Below are 19,898 nucleotides of genomic sequence, written 5' to 3'. Positions count from 1 at the left end.
GAAGAAAAAAAAGAAAAGAAAAGAGAACAGATCCTCGTCGAGTTTTTTTTTTTCTTTTTCAGTCCGCTTCATCAGCTCACAGATCGCAACTCTCTCTCTCTCTCTCTCCGTTTTTCCAATGCACCCCCACTCTCTCTCTCTCCCTCTCCCTCCCCACCGGTTGGGCATGCCCAGTCTCTGCCTGCCTTCATTTCCACGGATTTGTGAGTTGCGTGGCTCAGGAGTTAAAGCAACACTATGCAACTTTTTTTATAGCTGTTAAAAAAAAAAACAGTCAAATCGCAAAAATCTTGAAGCTTCACCAAGTCTTCAACTTCAAATAGCATGGTGTGTTGAGAATATTTGTCCAAAATAATAAATAATAACTAGCACGCTCAGTTACGGAACTTGCAAAACGACAAGATACATACGCCAAATCCAAGATGGCCGACTTCCTGTTGAGTTGAGGTCATGGTGTCCAGAGTATTTTTTGTTCGTCTCGGGTCGGACAATATACCCACCGAATTTCAAGAAATTTGGTGCAACTAAATTTCGGACTGCTCCATAGGAGCGTGACCTGCGGGGGTGCTACTAAGCCATTTTGCATTGGTTTTTCGCAATTGCATTATGTTTAAATAATAATCTGAGCAATTTCAATAGTCCTCGCACCCTTGTGCGCGAGGTCCCTCATAACAAAAATTTAGCTATAGCTATAGAATGCTACATGGACTAAAAGTAGCCACACATGTACCCTATTTCTCACTTTAATTTGGCAGCATTATAATCAAATCCAGACAGCAGCCGGTCCACTTTACAGTGTGGGACAGAGGTGGACATTCTAGACGCGTGCAAAAGTTCAATAACACGCCAACGCCATGTTTAAACTTGAAAAGCACTCGGAGAGCGCAGACTTCCGCCAAGACAGATCAGCCCCCCACAAAATAGCAATAAACATAGCAATAAAAATAGCGATAATAGCGCCTACGGATCACGCCCAAAATTTTATCACGTTCTTTTCGAGTTATCTTGCAAACAGACAGACAGAAAGACAAACAAACAAACAAATAAACAAACAAACGGCGACGATGGCGGGGGTCAATCAACATAAAACTAATACATGGAGAAAACAATGTGGACAGGACAACATGAATGCTAACAAGTTAGCGGAATTTACGAGCATCATTGAATGCATCACAAACCCGAGCAGCTGCAGCCGCTTTAAGTTAATGCACTCTCATGTTTGCTGCTATAGATTGCAGTTAGACAGCTTCATATGGCTGGAAAAGTTTTTAAACCACTCACTCTCCCACACCAAAATCCAGGATTTCAAACACTGACCCCACAAAATAACACATTCGAACTCACTGGTGGAAGCAACTCATGATGTAAAAATCATCCATTTTCTTGATGGGCTGGTGCAGGGAGAGTGTGGTTTACAAAGTGGTACAACAATGCAGTCTAATGGACAAATAACGCAGGCATAGATATTGCTAAGTGGCTCAAATCTATTATTTCCTGTTATTCCATTATTTTCGTGAGAGACGGTGTCTGCGTCCTGGGCTGGAACTTGACAATGAACCACATTTTAAAAATACAACAACATGGTTTATCCCACTAAAATAGCATCTAAAACTAATTTTGATGGGTCACTGACTTGTAATAGAGGAAAAGTGACCCTCTTAAATCCACAATGCACAGTTTGGTGAGCAGGTAGGAACTCAATGATAGTCAGCAAATCAAACCAGGTTCAGGAACAGCAGGTTCAAGTGTAACGCTCAACTGAGGTCACTGACAAAAGACTACAGGAGTTTTCACATCGTACACAAAACACAATTCCGTGCACAGATTACAAATAGCCACAAGTGTGTGTTATATGATGTTGTGAAATACATGACACAAATGAATTTAAAGTATGTGAAAAAAATGCACTTTAAACATATTTATTATAAGAAATAAACAAATAAACAAAAAATACTATAAAGAGAGTATATTTCATTTTCAAATTTGCATTGCTGCAGTGAAAATTGCTGTTCTCGGCTGCCACCTGCTGGCACAGAAGAGCACTGCAGACGTTGCTCATAAGAAGTGTATGAAAAGGTTGCGTCTTGGCGGCTGTTCACGCTTTGTCCAGTAGATGGCGCCAGATCATTTTGTTCTCTCTTTCCATGGGACGGTATATAGCTTATAATAAGGCCACCGTGCATACATTTTTGCAAGATTCAAGGCAGCCTTTCCCAGTTGTTTTTCATGATGCTGTAAGTCAAAAATAAAGCACATTATTACAATATAAAAGTATATATAAAGTATATAATATAAAAAAAACTACAGAGCTTCCTCTGGAGGTACTTGGAGGAGAATCAGAAATACTGTTCTACACATACTTCGCTAAAACCCAATGAGGATAATTAAGATTATTTGTATGTAGCACATAAAATCACAATGTAAGCAAATCGTGCATTATCTTCTCCAATTTGTGTTAATGTAATCTCTATGTTTCTAGATTATTTCACATGTCGATGCTCCTTTCCTTATATATGTACAGGACATGTGAAGAAATGTAACACCTGCAGATTGAATTCTCTGCTGTGGCATTTTTATTGCCGTTATTCTACTATTTTCACCCACCTTTTTTCCTGTAACATCAGTTTTGTGAGCCTTGATCTTTGTCCTTGTGTGTTATTATCATTATAAAACGACTGGCACAAAAGTCCATCAAGTCTATGCCACGTTGCTGTATGTCAATGAACCTGTATTTAAGAGACTTATGTACACATTGACATCAGTTGCAAAAAAAAATGAACCTCGTTATATTTGCCCCGTTAGTTAAATCAGCCCAGATTGTGTCCAGTTGCTGCTCAGCGGAGTCTTGTATAACTGCACCACCTGCACACAAACTGTGAAGTGACTCACTGCCCTTTAGCACAGATTCCAACAAGACATCCATGAGCAAATTCAGGTTTATGAAGCAACTGCAGATGACACAACTGGCCAGTAAAGATAAAGAGGCATTCATTGTACAGGTGTGTGAAGAATATTTTAGTGTGACTACCACGTGAAAGGCAAAACGCTAAAAACTTGCTTTCTGTGACTGCACTGAGAAAGAAAATCCCTACTTCTATCTATCTATCTATCTATCTATCTATCTATCTATCTATCTATCTATCTATCTATCTATCTACATATACATATACATATACATATATATACACACATACATACATATATACACATACATACAAATATATATGTATATATATGTATTTGTATGTATGTGTGTATATACGTATGTGTATATATGTATATATACACACATATACATGTATATATACGTATACACACACATATATAAACACACACACACACACACACACGTATATATATATACATATATCGTCTCATCAAAAAAATGTAAAGACAACAAAGGCCAAGTTAATTTCATTCTAAAAATATCATACCTTTATTATTATTATTTTTAAAAGTTTTAAATATGTACAAAAGTTTAAAAGCACAGACTTAGAGATATATATATATATATATATATATATATCCTCACAGACTTATATATATATAAAAGGAGAGATTCCAAGTCCACTATTGTCGGTTTCATCCATGGTTTGATCCATGGTTTGATCCCACCTGATGATTAAACGTCACACACAAGCCCCGCCCCTCGACAGTTACGCCCGACACCAGACAACGTGCTCACACTACGCCAAGAGCGCACTGGTGACCGCGTGCAGGCAGACATCCAGGAAGTCAAGCTTTTTTACCTTCACAATAAAAGTACAGCAACACGTGGCTATGCAGTGACTCAGAGCAATGCTAGATGTTGAGTGAGGGCTCAGTGACATAAATTAAATATACCACGACCCATAAATATACTTGTTCAAGTGTATACAAATAAAATGTGTTTACCTTGTATTCAAGTGCGGGGTTTGCTCCACGGGGGCCGTAATTTAGCACGTGTGTCTCAAGCAGACCAAACATTTCACATTGTGAAGAGGGACCAATGGAAAAAGACTTGTCCACACTCACCCCAATGCATTAATCAACGAAGGAAGATTAGGGAATTGCAGGGAATACGACTAAGAGAGTTGTGAAATAATGTTTATATCATTTCTGGTATGCTTTGTTGTATTGACAATTGTTAATAAAGTTCCTTGAAAAAAAAAAAGAAGAAGAACGTCATCGTAGTTCTCTAGTGCGCTGTCGCTCTTTTATTTTGACTGTTGAAGCGGAAGTTGTTCGTTTGACTATAACGCTCGCGCAGAGGGGAAGTACCTCCGGTGGTGCCGCATCCCTCCCATCTCCTCGGACTCTGGCCGGCGAGACTCTGCCTAATATCAGCGCCAAAGCAGCAGCTCAGGCAGCGGCGGTGTCTTCTCCTCCGTCCGTCCGACCGTCCGTCCGTCCTCAGTACTCCTCCCTGTGCGCGGCGCACGCAGTTCGGTCGCAGCTAGCTTACAGCGGCGGGCTTTTGAGCGGAAGGAACAACCCGGCAACAATGAACGGCAGTGCGGCCAGACTGTCGCTGGAGGAGTACGAGTTCGAGCGCAGTTTCGACGTACGCAGTGCGCTGGAATGGATGCAGGAGAACTGGTGAGTTGAGGAGAATGACACACGAACTGAAATAGAACGACATAAACTAAAAAATGAAGACGTACACCACCCCCACCACCTCCTCCTCCTCCACCCCCGCTCCCCCAGTGTGTGTTGGGTGGCGGGCTTCGGTCTGTACTTCACGTCCTGTGTCGGAGCTGCAGATGCAGATTCGGTGTCTCATTTTTTAATTTAATATTTTATTTGTTTTATTTCAAATCAAATCAAATCATCCTGCTCATATGTCTCCTTATTATTATTATTATTATTAGTTCACAGCAGCGGCTTTACATCATCCTGTGTAATGTGAATAAAGTGTCGAAAATGCCCTTGAGGACGACATGACTTCATCTGTGCTCTCATGGGTCAGACGCTACGAAAACAAAACACAGCATCTCATTTGCAAACAAGGAAACGTCCATCCATAAAGCATGCAAATTAAAGACGTGCGTTAGCATAAAAGCTTTAAAAAAAATCCACTTCAAGTATCAATAAAGTGGTTTATATTAAGGGCTCAGATATGAAATCATCTTTATTGTATTGTATATCATTTGATTATATTCCAATGTTTATATGTTGAAGTCTGACTTTTTGACTGTTTTTCCTCCACCAGATGGAATATATATATAAAAAAACTTAAATTATAAGAAACAACACTTATATATTTATTATACATCTTTTAAATTAGAGCAATGTAGAAGCTGAATATTCAAAACGAGACACAACTTTGTCAAATTAACCTTTGGACGATGAAATGAAGTTGTAGTGTGGCTTTAAACTGGTTTGTGAGAACAAAGGTGTGTGAGCGTAATAATGTGCCAATGAATGAACCAATAATTTGTCAGTGCTGGATAATCTGCTCCATTAGTCGTCATGACTCAGGGTCAACAAAGTAGTAGGCTCGTACTACGGAAATGTTGTGCAGCAGAAAAGACAGAAGGGGAAGAAGGAGAACCCAGGTGGAAGCACATTACCTCACAGTCGGCATTCTTCCACCACTCCCGTTCATGCAAATGCCGCCTTCATTGTCCGTTGACGTCTCGCCTGAGAGGGTGTGACCCCTTACTGAGAAACTCCAGCGGGTGAAACCACGTAAAACCACATTTTTGTAGCCTTCTGTAGCCACATGCGTGACTCAAAGCTCGCGTACTGAGATAAACGCTGCGTGTCTGTCACCGAAGCAGCTCAATGCGTGAGTTTCAGGTCAGAAGATGCTTCCAATTCCTCCTCCAGATCATCATCATCCTGAGGCTCCACACACACACACACACACTGTGAACACACAGCGGTAAATCACATCAGAGAGGAACTGGTGAAGAGCATTGTTTTTGCTGTATAAGGCACGTAAATGATTAATGATATCACATTTTTAGGCTTATGCATTTAACTAAACCCCCTCTGCCACATTTAACATATCTCACAAGAGCTCTGAGTGAGAATTAGTCGAATTTTAAAATATAATGTGCAACATCTAAACACGACTAATATTATATGTTTTGCTTATGTTTGTCCTTCTAATTCTTTAAATCCATAGGTATCTGTATTTCTATTGAAGGTAACAGATCAGATGTTATCCTTTTGTTTGCCTTTCGATAAGATCGTCCTCATCAATCATCTCTGCTACGAGGCAAACGTCAGAGTGAGGAGGGAAATATTTGGCTCTAATAGTTATCTTAGTGTGCCGTCATTGTTTTTTATATCGTGTATTTGTCACGGGTTCTAATTCTCATTGATTTGAGTTATAACTGGACACTCGCACATCTACATCCAGTGTACGCCCAGTGCCAGCCGCAAGCTGGGATAAAAGGGAGGGTTGTGAAGAGAGGGAGAAGCTGAAAGAAAAACAAAGTGCATTGTCTCTAATGCATCACATTTGCTGCGCGTTACAGTGCCAAAAGCTCAAACGCACACAGGAACCAAATGAGACAACAGGACGACAATTGCCACGTACCAATGTCATCAAATTAGCTCTTTTTGTTATCGTTTTGACAGAGAGACCCTTCAAATAATATTCATGATTTTATGAGATTAAGTGAATAAGATTTTGTTTATTCAGGTTGACAAACATGCTGTGGGTAATTACCAGCCAGTCTGCCAATTAGTTTCAGTTTTTGCTGTTGCAGAGGGAACACACACACATGCACATGCACACACGTGTATACACATGCATGTGGAGTGTATTCAAAGTGGAGCGTCATGTTGCTGCAATTTGCAAAGAGAAAGGTCTCCCCTGTCATATTGGTTCCTGTTCTCAGGCAGTATTAATGAGTTGTGCACCTGTAGCCTGCAACACTAGCTCTGTTTTAACTGTCTCACACACACACATTAGCATATGCATGAGGTGACGGCTCCAGCTTCTAAGACACAACAGCTTTTTTGCTGTTTTATGTCTTTGTATTTTGGTCAAACAAACCATTTAATTCAGGAAATACCAGACAAATGACCCTTTTTTCCGTCCACTTTTAGTCCCTCCCACTTCCAATTGTCCACACTTTTTCACTGAACCTTTTAAATACGAACATTTTCTCCAGGCCTGATGCGGTCGCAGAAATCGGTGCGTTTTGGGGCATGGGAAAGGCCTCAAAAATGCGATTAATTTGCGGGAATAATAAGAATAATAACCCTTTGCATTTCAAGAGGGTTCTTGCGCAGTCGTGCTCGAACCCTAATTAAAGGGTTATGAAAATACAGAAATAGCCTTTTTTCAGCCTTGCGACACCCATTCAAATTCTCCACATTTTAGAAAGGGTTTTTGTTTTCATGCAGGTTTTTCTGCATCTTTCTGAGATGAAATGAGAATATCAGAAACTCCTCACCTCAGACACACAGTACCGATCTGATGTTAATTATGACGGAGAAGATTTACAAACAAGTTCCCTGCCTTAAACCGAGTGTCTGCTCTGCAAGACAATAGTTTTATTCTACGGTATTTTGTTAAGCTTTGTGTTAAGACCTGACGAATGGAAGGCGCCTCTTGGATCAGAATTGAAATGTCTGTCTGTCTGACTGAAATCAAGCGAACCCAGTTACGTACAGGGAACTCCTGACGATGACCATGACCTGAATGAGTGAGAACCTTCACAGACATAATGAATCAGACGTACTATCAGTAGCCGTCGATAAGCATTGAAAATGTAAGTTTTATGGCGTCTTTTGCGCTGATAATAAATGAGGATCAGTCTCGTCGACAGAGGACTTTATAACCTGAACTAAAAACAGACACGACGTCATTGAAACGTTGAATATACCATGTTTTTAATTGGTGTAAATCACCTTTGTCTGATGAGGTGATCCAGGGTTTTGTGCCATGGTGTTTGTCAAAGGAGGGGAACTCATCCTGTTCCTCTTCTGGTAAGCTGATCAAAGTACAGTGTTTTGGCCTGGTCACGTGGATGTGGTTATTTCATCCACTTCTGATTTTTAAACTGCCTGTAGAAAAAAAAAGAAAAAAAAGTTTAGTCAGATCAGATTGTCAACAAAACCATGTTAGACATTCAGCGACGCGTTAGTCACACAGTTATCTCGTCACATCTTGATGTCTGCAGCTGCCTAAAGTCTCCTTCCTACTCATAACAACAGGTTTAAAAGAATGTGAACCATGTCACACCCACGCTCACGATACAGTTTAAAAAAAAAAAAAAAATTATCACTCAATCGCGGCACGTATAGAAGTCTTTGTTGAGCTTGGCAGCCCATCATTATTACCTGTCAAAAAGGCTGATTTAGTGTGTGCGCGCGTATGTTCTCCGAATTTACATTCGTGTAAAAGTGAGTCTCGCTAAAGAAAGTGGGGAAAAAAACAATAGAACAATTAAAAAAACAATAGAACAGATACCATTACACTTGGAAAAACAAACACTCAGTGTATATACACACGTGTGTATATATGTGTGTGTATATACAGTATAGGTGTGTATGTATGTATGTGTGTGTATGTATATATATGCATGTGTATATGTGTGTATATATATCCATACACATACATATATGTGTATTTTTAAGTATTTTTACTTAAAAAAAAAAAAAAAAGCTTTGAGAGTACAATGAATAGTAAATACATTTCCATTGTGTAATCTGACAAAGGGAGTGAATGCAGTTACCAGGGGTAAATAGCAACAGCATCATATTTCCCTTGTTGCTAAGTGCAGTAAATGCACTCGACTTGCACTTCATTGTTTTGTTTTGTTCCTGTCGTCCACATCAACGGACGTGTAAAAGTCTATGAATCTCCACAGTTATTGTTATCATCAAACCATTACGTTGTCCACCATTTTGCTCATGTTAAATATTCAGTCATCATAATCGTCTGTTTTATGGATGAGAACAAAGTCACAGTCCCCTAATAATAAGTCTATTGTTATTCCGCGTTATTGCTAATGAGAGTTTTATCGTCCACAGGAGAACGTCGTTCATGTTCTGCGGCCTCTATGCCGTCTTTGTATTCGCCGGTCAGCACTTCATGAGGGAAAGGCCAAAGCTGAACCTGCGGCGCCCCCTAGTGCTGTGGTCTCTGAGTCTGGCCATCTTCAGGTAAGAGACGCATGCATTCAATTAGAGATTGAAGTATTGTAGTAGAAATATGTACACCACACTTCTGCTTTTTGTCGTATAAAAAAAAACCAAACAAACCACAAAACCAGACATTTTATAATCGCTGCCAGGAGCAGTTGTGCGGATTGTGACCCAGTTGGCAGGTCACAGCAGACGGGGCTGATGATGTCCTGAGTGGAAATGATCTCTGTTGGGTTGAGCTCACCGCTCTTAATCTTAATCCAACGGGCGAGCAATGTGCATAACCTGCCCTCTCTCCGCTTGTCAGCTGTCGGCTGGGTGGCTTGATACCACTTTTTTTTTCCCATGTCTGGTACAGATAAAGATGTCATAAACGTGAATATCTATCAGTGGCGAGGTCAGTCCGATTAGATATAGTGTTTTAACCCTTTAAGAAACACCTCAGCTGTCATCAAAACAACTGCCGACATATTTATCACCTGACAGTAACCAGCCATTTCAAAAACATGATGCTAACTTAATTGGATTTGTAAGGTCATTAAATATTTTCTTGAGGAGTTACTTGTCTTAATCAATATTCTCTAGTTTATCGAACACTTAATCGAGAAAATAATCGCCAGTTGCAGCTCTACACGTACCTGCCTTTCACCCTATGTCATCTGAGATTGGCTCCAGCGACCTTTGGCCCTCATTTGAAGGATAAAATGGTCGATAACATCGATATTCAGAGTCGGAATGACTGTGCGACTTCTGGGAAACCTGAATTTCGCTTATCCTGTCCCGTGTCTTCCCATTACCGATTGTAACTGACCGTTTTCTCTGTGTGCGCTCACTCTGCAGCATCATAGGAGCTTTCCGGACTGTGCACTTCATGGGGCACGTCCTCATGACCAGCGGCTTCAAGCGATCCGTGTGTGACTCCAGTTTCTACAGCGGGCCCATCACCAAATTCTGGGCCTATGCCTTTGCTCTGAGCAAGGCCCCTGAGCTGGGTAAGGACTGCTTCACCAATCTTTTCCCCTTGATGCAGTACATTCCTCTGTGCCTGGCTGAGCGCGAAGGTCATCACACCCACACGCCCAGGCAGCCGTTACCCTGGTGAAAAATGATTGAGTGCAGATTTCAAGGATAAAAAACAAGGCTAAATGTGTTTTATTAGGTTTAAAAATGCTAGTCTGAGTACAGGCAGCAGTGGAGAAAGTAAATCACAGTCTCTGGTTATCTCGTTGTTATCGGGCTGAGCAATAAGGCCAGTGTATTTACCACAATAAAAGTGCTTATATCTGTTAACGTTGATTATCAAAGCAATAATTACCTGCTGATTATTTCGTTATCATAATTGAAAGCTGTAGATAGTATAGTCCAAGTACATCCAATCACTTGTGAGGTATCAGCTCTACGTTACGGGAATAAGCTATACGCATTTTTAAGGGTGCATTCACACCTACAGCATTTGGTGCGCGCAAAAGCGTGTTCGGTAACGTCGGTACTTTGGTGCGCACCAAATCAACTGGAGGGGTGGTCTCGGACTGCTTTATCTGCCCTACTTTGGTTCGGTTCCTCTGGTGTGGAAGCAACCAAACCAAATGGGAAGAAACGGTATAATTTAATGCATTATGGGTATGAGATACGGGATGAGATATGGGATAACCCCAGATTTCCACCGGGCGCGTCAGCACCTCGGAACCTCAGTGGCGCGTTCTTGCGCCGTTCTCTGCCCAGCTACAATCCCCACCGGGCGCGTTACGGCCTTGCGAGCCAGGAAATCGGGGGTTAGTCCGGTTCCGGTTGCCGATGGTCTTTGCGGTCTATTTTGGTTCGTTTAGAACTCTGCATATGTGAAAACAAACCGTACCCACGTCTGTTAGCTTCATTGTAACATTTTTCTGACTGGTGCAGACCAAAGCAATTGAACTATAGGTGTGAAAGCGCCCTGAGAATGACTCCATGTCCCTCTATGTCCGCTGTCTCCCGCAGGCGACACTGTGTTCATCATCCTCCGCAAGCAGCGTCTCATCTTCCTGCACTGGTACCACCACATCACCGTCCTCGTCTACTCGTGGTACTCCTACAAGGACAAGGTAGCGGGCGGCGGCTGGTTCATGACCATGAACTACATGGTCCACTCGTTGATGTACACGTACTACGCGGCGCGGGCGGCCGGCGTGCGGGTCCCGCGCGTCTGCGCCATGATCATCACGGCCACCCAGATCCTGCAGATGGTGATGGGGCTGGCGGTGCTGTGCATGGTTTACCACTGGCTGCACGAGGTGCACTGCCCGTCCAACATGGACAACATCACGTGGGGCGTGATCATGTATCTGAGCTACCTGATCCTGTTTGCCATCTTCTTCTACAACTCCTACCTCAAAGGCTCGTCGGGCGTTAAAGAATCCCCCGCGGTTAAGGGGTCCAAGGCAGAGTAGGAGCGCATCACGTTAAAGTCAGCAGAAATGTGAGAGACCATGAAACCTGTGCGCCACAACTAGCTAGCTAGCTACATCATCCTCACTTGACCTTTTTTTTTTTTTTTCTAGCTCAAAACTCGTGATACATCTGTGGGTTTCAGAGCAGTAGGAACACAGACTGGCTCGCTTTAATATGATCTTGAGATTAGCAGAGGAAAAACTACTCTTTGGGGGAATAACGGGGGGGAACTACTATGTTTGTGTCTAATTCATTAGCTACCTTATTACTACATTCACAACCAGTTTTACAAGACTAATACGAGGGCCAAATATTTGTCAGATGTGGTTAACCAATGTTTATAATAGAACTAGAGGAAGCTCTTAGAGATTGCAAATCTCCACCAAGGCTGCTGCTGCTGCTCAGTTTCACCACGTCACCACATAGAGTCCAATAATGGACTATAACCTTACATCCTCATGATTGTCAAAAATCCACCCTTTATTTTCTGACACACGCGTGGCCAAAAAGTGAATCCTTCACACAACTGTATATGTACAAAGCTCTGAAGTAGAGGAACGCGTCTTTGTAAATAGTTGAAGTATTTGTTCCGGTTAGTGAAAATATACTCCTGTGCTCTTTTCCGGTGTGAGATTGAGTCGCTACGTAGCTTAGCATTAAGACTCAAATCAGAGGGAGGCTCCGTCCAAGACGACATGTACCGACACCTTCTCAAGACGAAGCGTACGCACAGGCTTCATCTTGTTTGACCAACTGTGATGTAGAAACAACGATTTGTGATTTTAAGCAAGTAATACTACTTAACCCTTTCACCGAGTACATTTCTGCAGTATCCGCACAAAGGCACAAATTGTCAAAGATCCTGCCGTTTCCCTCCTACTTCCAGTCTTTGTGTTAAGCTATTCGTCGTCTCACCTAAAGAAAACGGTGAAGCTTATTTGTCCAAAAATGTTAAACTACTCCTTTTAAATTGTGTACATTTAGCCTTTAGCACAACAGTAATCTGATGAATAGTAACTGTAGGGTTTTGTAGGGTAAATGTGGATATGATCGTGTACAGCTTTCACTATTATTTAAAGGGAATATAAACAGAAAGACCAGTTTAACTCTGTCTTTAAAAATCGGGAGTTAAAAAGCATTCCTGAGATCCGGCCCTGAGCCAAACTGAAGCGGTTTGGTGACAGTCCTTTCCGTCTCTCTGCCGTTTAGTTCTTTTGTTTAAAAATAAATCATGCTCACTCACCGGGCACATTCTGCTCTTTGCTGGTAGAGCCACATACTTTATATAATGGGGCCTCTCCACTCCCTCAGGTCACTATAATTAAATAAAGGATGCCCTTAATCCCCTGATTGTGCCTATGTACTTATCAATGAAAAGAACAACAGGAGGAGGAGGAGGAGGAGCGTTTGGCGCGGTTATTTGAACCACTTATTCGACACTTCATCATAAAGTTATAGCGTAATAAAAGTTGTTTCAGTTCATTGTGAGAAAACCCTGAGTGAACTTTTATTGAATAATAATAATAATACTAATTCATATAATTCTTTTAAATCGTTGGTTTATACCACCATGTTTATTCGTAGTGTGGCTCCCATTAAAGATTGTTTCATGTTGACGTATGTAAAGAGGAGGTGAACACATTTATTTAAACTTAAATTGGCACAGAAACCATCTCTTTTTTTGTTGTTGCTAATGATCTGAATAAACCCATTATGTCGCGTCACAGGGCTGCTGTGAACACAAGTGCCGCATTCCGCTTAAACGCACCACGTGCAGCAGTTGTACATAAGAGTCTTTATTTATTTTGGTTAACGTGTGATATTTCTCCAGCCGACCTGAAGTGGTAGACGTACAGTATATATATAGTCGTAGTCCATAGTTCTCCTGCGGCGCGATTTTCCTTTTAAGTTCCATCCAGAAATATATCCTGTTTACGCATTTTCTACGCTACATTCCCGACGCCATTTTTGCCTCTTTATTTAAAAAGAAGTGGAGAATAACTGTAAAGACGAGACTCTGAAGCCATGTACACACTGTTGGGGTGGGGTGGTGTTTTAAATTGTGACATATTGTACTTTTTTTTTTTTTTTGTCCTTTATGCTCATTGTCAAATGTCCCGGGCTGGGTATGACAAGTGATTTCTTGAATCTTTTCTAATTTACACGTTCCACAATTTGTCCATCGGAGGGCGCTGTGAGCACAGCTTGTCCTTGCGTCTAGGGCCTTTGGCTCGAAACGACAGTAAATATTATGTTTTTTTCGAAGTCTAATGAGATGAATACAGAGGATTATATTGAAATGATTAGTTTTGAAATCAACCGTTTTGAACCCAGCCCGATTTTACGATATAATGTGAATATCGCCGCAGCTTACTAACTCGCACTGAAAAGGGATTATTTGGTGGGTTTGTGTTTTATTCCCACTGCTGTATTTAATCTAACCACTATCACTGTGTCCAGTGTTTAGCAGCTTCTAGAGCTGAGCTCATCCCCTGTGTGTTTGTAGTTATTCTAACTTCTGCAGCTGAACGTTAATCCCCGTCGCTCTCACCCCCCCTGGTCATGTATGTGGGGAATAAAAAAGGTTTGTTTTTTTTGATAATGCAGTGGTTTCGTGCCTTGCATCAAGGATTCCCCTCTGGATTATCCAAACCACTCTTTCTCCACATGTCGCCAGGGGCAGCCCTGAAGACATTTTTTTTTTTTAATTTACTGTGAAACAGCCTCAGAACACTGTTCAGTCTAAAGCTAAATGTCACGTCTCTGATGAGGACGTATTATAACACGGTTTAAACTTTGACGAGCCGGACGTTTGAGTGCCAAACAGAGCTTCTGTTTTCTGTGTGTGAGCAGACTCTTGTTGGTCTGTGCAGTTGTCTTCACGCTGTGGATTCTGTTGTCTGAAGGGGAATTAAAAATTAAAAAAAAAAAACGATTAAAGGGCTCGTGATGTTGAAATGTTACAATAAATCCCTCCTGATTTTGAAACGTCTCCAGTCGTGTCTTCTCAGACGAGGTGTGTCATTGTCTGATTGTTGAGAAAACAAAAGGCGAGGGCAATCTAGACGCTGTCAGTTTGTGTTTATTTATTCTTCTCGCGCAAATGCAGTCTTCAGGGGTTAAAATTCCACCATCGCAACCATTAACCAATCAGGAATCTTTCCAGATAACACAGTCTGTTTCTTCCTCGCGGCCTTCAAACGAGCTTCGCTGCTGCTGCTGCAGCCGCTGCTGGGACTTTGGTGGGTTGACGGAGGACAAAGCTCTGCCTGCTCAGCACATTATTAGTCCTGCAGCCAGTGGGTGGTGACACCAGAGGACATGGAGGACAGACACTGTGAGGAGAAAGGTTTGAACTGTTAAAAAACACCACATGAAGCTTTACTGCAACAACAAAAAACAGTATAGAATTTCATTTTCCACCAACCAAGGTTACAAATATATCCTTTATTGTGGCTCTTTAAGTGATGTGCAGTATATATATATATGTGCATATATGTATATATATATATGTGCATATGTATATATGTGCATATATGTTTATATACTGTATATGTGCATATGTGTATATGTGCATATATGTATATATATATGTGCATATGTATACATACATACACACATACATATATATACAAACCTATATATCGCACAGGCTTCAAACTTGGCAGGTGACGACTGAGGGCACCAGTGTGTGCAGATGCCATATATATATACACATATATATATACACATATATATACTATGGGATCTGCACACACTGGTGCCCTCAGTCATCACCTGCCAAGTTTGAAGCCTGTGTAACCAGTTAGACAGTTTTTTTTTGATTTACACACAGACTTGCATTTATAGATTAATAGATACAGTAAGTTGGACTAGTTTCGACATTTTGATCCAAATTATAATATATATATATATATAAAATAATATAAATATCGTGGCTGATTTGTTTGACGAACTGTCCAGGGTGTACCCCGCCTATCGCCCAATGTCTGCTGAGATAGGCACAGCACCCCCCGCGACCCTCTGGTGGAGGATGAAGCGGTAGATAATGGATGGATGGATGATTTGTTTGAGATCCGTGGGATCCTCTATTACTTTACTGTCATATTTTTTGTAGTTTTATATAGTTTTTCTTATTCGGTTATGTTGCAAATGCGTAATATGCTTCATGTTTTTGATTATTCCTGATGTATTAATACATTCTCTTATGCTTTTCCCTATTTTTTGTGAATAAATGAAAGAAACAATATAAAGAATAAGGGAGAAAATAGTCTTTTAAACTCAACTTAAAAGGGTCCATGGTTGGATTTGAACATAAACATAAAAGAACAAAACTAAAATCCACTGGAAAAACAATATTACTCTCATCTACACAGCTACACATAAAACTACTCACTGTTATTAAGTGCATACGTCAGTTTTAATAAGCAGGTGGTAAAACTATTAACAGTGTCTGCTTTCGAGGCTTTTGTTGACCTCAAAGTGTGCTGATGAATAATAACAAGGCGTGCAGCGCCCTCGTGTGGCAGCATTCAGCGCCTTCTAAAGAGACGGTGTTTATGTGAGTGTGGCGCTCTAGGAAGTTCAGCTTGTGGAGCGCGCACGCACGCACACGTACGCGCACGCTAAAGACGGTCAATTAAAGGCAGATGTGCGCAGCTCCGTGAAGTTGGCCCCCCACCCCCAATAAAACCATTTCAAAATACTTGTAATCGATTGTGCTTCGTTTGTGCAGGTTTGTGCAGCAAAAATTTTCGTTTGTGCTGCTTTAGTTTTTGAGTTATTAACATGTTTATATCCAGCCCCCCATATCGTCCAAATGAGCTGAAAATGGTCTCGTTTGTTTCGGCTTCGTTTGTGCTGGTTTGTGCTGCAAAAATTTTCGTTTGTGCTGCTTTAGTTTTTGAGATATTAAACATTATTTCAAAATGGGGCGCGCGCGCGCGTGCCCGCGCCGCACAGAGCCAGCCTGTGCGCAACGTCTACGCAGCGACGCACGCGAAGAGTCGCGTGAGGTTGCCTTCAGGAACCGTTGGGAAAAAAAAGGCAAATATACAACTAATGAAAATTGAGACCCTTTTTCCTAGAATGCGTTACTTTTTTAAATCACAATGTTGATGTTTTTACTTGGAATATCTCCATCTGTGGTGTAACACTCTTCAGCAACAAGTCAGTGCAAAGAGATTTATAAAAGACATCAAGACAAGACTGAGGAGAGAAAATATTATAACAACACATGAACAAGATGCTAAAAATTGACCTTTATAATTTATAAAAGACAAGAAAAACAGAAAACTTTCAGCAAAACCGACTGAAATTAAAGCTCAACCTCAAAAACGTAACCACAAAATTACAAATGACGTTGACAAGAAATTAGAACAAACATCAGAGTATTCTTGTGAGGCATTTACTGTCTGCTCAGAGAGAGAGATTTACTGTTTTTGCTTCATAAAAATGCGCAAAATCATTCATTCTAATGCCAAATGTTATTCACCTGTGCTATGTATTCATAAGTTATTCAGACCGTATTTATTTTATCATTTCTTTACATTGTGCAGTTTTGTGAAACTGAAATTTTAGCTCAACTTCAACCTCAAACCAAATATTGAATTTTAGTTTGTAAGCGACCCACAAAATCAGAAATTACATGTGTAAAAATGAGTATTTAAGGTGGTTTACTGCGATTGCTTCATAAAAAACCTCCCAAATACAAAAAAAACATGCAAAAATATAAACTGAATTCTGTTGCTAAATGTTTTATTGTGTATTGATGAAGTATTCAGACTGTATTTCTTTTTAAAATTTTGTCTTTTCCTCACTCAATAGCTCATAATTCTAAATCTGACATAAGTGGAGTTTGTGGTAACGTTCTGCAGGATTTCAAAATAAAAGTCTTTGTTTTGATGTATAACTGATACATTTGTTGTCGATTGGAGAGCGAACTGAGCATGAAGAAGAAGAGAGGAGGAGATGAGGTCACTTTAGCTTCAGGGTTTTATGGTCTGTCCTCAGTGTGAAGGACACCTGAATGACTCAGACTGTGAGAAATAAGAGTCTGTGGTTTTGATGAAAACAAACTGTCTGGCCTTCATTCAAGGCATCAGCACACACTATTATTCTATTCAGTCTATTCTAGTATTTTTGTTTTTACTTTTTATTTTGTGATCTGAATAGTGCATGAAACTTTTTTGTATAGTTCCACTGTTCCACGAGGAGGCCCCAGAAGCTCTGGTGTATGGGAAACCAGAAATGTTTGTGCTTCTTCATGGTCGCCAACTCAGGAGCAGGAGCTTACAAAAGGCGCCTGAAGGCAGCACACAAGGCTTCTCGGAAAAACATTTCTCATAGAGAGAGTAAGAGTGAAAACACACATACACACACACACACACACGTGCATAAGAAACATAAGAAACACAGTAACGTCAGGCTGTAACATTCACCTCGGAGTGATGAGCATTTTATCCACTGTTCAGTTGTGAAATCTGTTTCTCGGAACCGGAGGAGAACAGAACGCACAAAACCAACCACAACAACAACAGCAACTGCAGATCCTATACTGCCGATGACCTCACACTCACACGCACACACACACACACACACACACACACACACACACACACACACACACACACACACACACACACACACACACACACACACACACACACACACACACACACACACACACACACACACACACACACACAGTAAAATCTACACAGAGGCACAATTTTAAGAAATCAACACATAGCCAAAAAAATACAGTCCACATCATCCACATATACATATGTATGTATGTATATATATATACATATATATGTATGTATATATATATATATGTGTATATATATATACATACATACATATACACACACATATATATTTACGTATATATACATATATATGTACACATACATATATACGTATATATGTATACATACATATACAACATACTATATGTGTATACATATATACATATACATATATATATACATACATACATATATATACATATATACATACTAACCTATATAAGTAGCATACTAGCCCTTTAAGCATCATTCATTAAGCACCATTATTAACACCTTATTCTATTACGATTTTTCCTACATAAAGTGTTAATACGTGCTTAATATTTACTAAATAAAGGGCTAGTACGCTACTTAAGTTAACGGTGAACATGTGTTCCCTAATCTAAAGTGTTGACATTTTTTATTTTTTTTGCATGTCATATTGTAAAACGTATGCCAATAAACAAAGTGTCAAATTGAAATAAAGGTTAAAAACCTTCAGAAAATGATTTCTTGCAAAATCTAAACAACAGTGAAGGGAGAGGAAGAAGAAGAGGAGGAGGAGGAGGAGGAGGAGGTGTTTGAGGAGGGAGGAGTTTAAAGTTACTCCAGCTGCTCTCTCTCTCTCTCTCTCTCTCTCTCTCTCTCTCTCTCTCTCTCTCTCTCTCTCTCTCTCTCTCTCTCTCTCTCTCCCTCTCCCTCTCTCTCCACATCAGACCTTCACAGCAGTCCTCAGGAGGAGACACTGTCATGAACATGAACGTCTTCTCCTCCTCTCAGGGATGAATACACATCTGTTCTTCTTCTTCTTCTTCTTCATGTGGACCATGAACGTGGAGTCTGGACTCTGCTGTAACTTTCCCTGTGGAGGACCAGAGGAGCTGAGATGAGACACTGAAGCTTTTCTTTAAACCCCCTGAAGAAAAGATCGAAAGGTGAGACTCAACAGCTAACCACTAACCACTTTATGACACATTATTAAATATGATGTAAGAGTCATTTATGGAACTTATGGACATTTTCCATTAGCTTTAATCTCACTTTAGTCATTTTATTGATGGTGGTCATTTTAAAACATCTTGAATTATGTAAATAAAGTGGTTCTCACGGGTTTATCTTCATTTACAATATGACCTAATTTCAGAATGCACCTTAATTGTAATATTGCATTTTTATACCTGTTGATCTCAATGTTCTTCTACTAGATGATTTTTCTCTTGCTTTAATCTGTGCTGTTGCTTCTTCATTTTGCACATTGTATTTTTGTCTTAAGGTTTTTGTTTTTTTTATGATCCCTGTAATGTATGAAGTCACAAAAGTTTAGTATTTAACACATCTTCAACATTGTACCATTATTTGACATTATATACTCTAATTATTTATTATGCAGTCCCCAACATAAATACTGAAAACAAGAACATTATAATTTCATGACTATATTATTATAATGCCCCAAATTATTTCATTTTAAAACCTCTCAAAGATCAGTATTTGTTGCTTTTTAAGCCACTTGAGGTTGATTTTAGTTGTATTTTCCTTGTTGTTTTGAGCAGCTTTAATCACATTACATCAGTGATTTTACCCGTTCAC

At 40.2% G+C, this 19,898-nt stretch overlaps 2 protein-coding genes across 2 annotated transcripts in view; one reads left to right on the top strand and one right to left on the bottom strand.

Moving 5' to 3' along the window:
• The window catches only part of LOC310939057 (very long chain fatty acid elongase 6-like), a gene marked incomplete at both ends in the record, with an annotated part of 15,530 nt that extends 4,014 nt beyond the window's left edge, over nucleotides 1–11,516 (top strand). Inside the window, 4 exons of the mRNA XM_083903724.1 lie at nucleotides 4,250–4,578; nucleotides 8,977–9,108; nucleotides 9,931–10,082; nucleotides 11,068–11,516. Coding sequence (XP_083759850.1) covers nucleotides 4,250–4,578; nucleotides 8,977–9,108; nucleotides 9,931–10,082; nucleotides 11,068–11,516 — 1,062 coding nt within the window. The remainder of the gene's footprint in view (nucleotides 1–4,249; nucleotides 4,579–8,976; nucleotides 9,109–9,930; nucleotides 10,083–11,067) is intronic.
• The window catches only part of LOC310939477 (S-adenosylmethionine synthase-like), a 151,185-nt gene that overhangs the window by 102,192 nt on the left and 29,095 nt on the right, over nucleotides 1–19,898 (bottom strand). The window lies entirely within an intron of this gene.

The sequence above is a fragment of the Microchirus variegatus genome (genome assembly GCF_963457635.1).
Source record: "Microchirus variegatus genome assembly, chromosome: 17".
Taxonomy (NCBI): domain Eukaryota; kingdom Metazoa; phylum Chordata; class Actinopteri; order Pleuronectiformes; family Soleidae; genus Microchirus; species Microchirus variegatus.
Note: the sequence above shows the minus strand (reverse complement) of the source record. Positions and strands in the feature narration are given on the sequence as shown.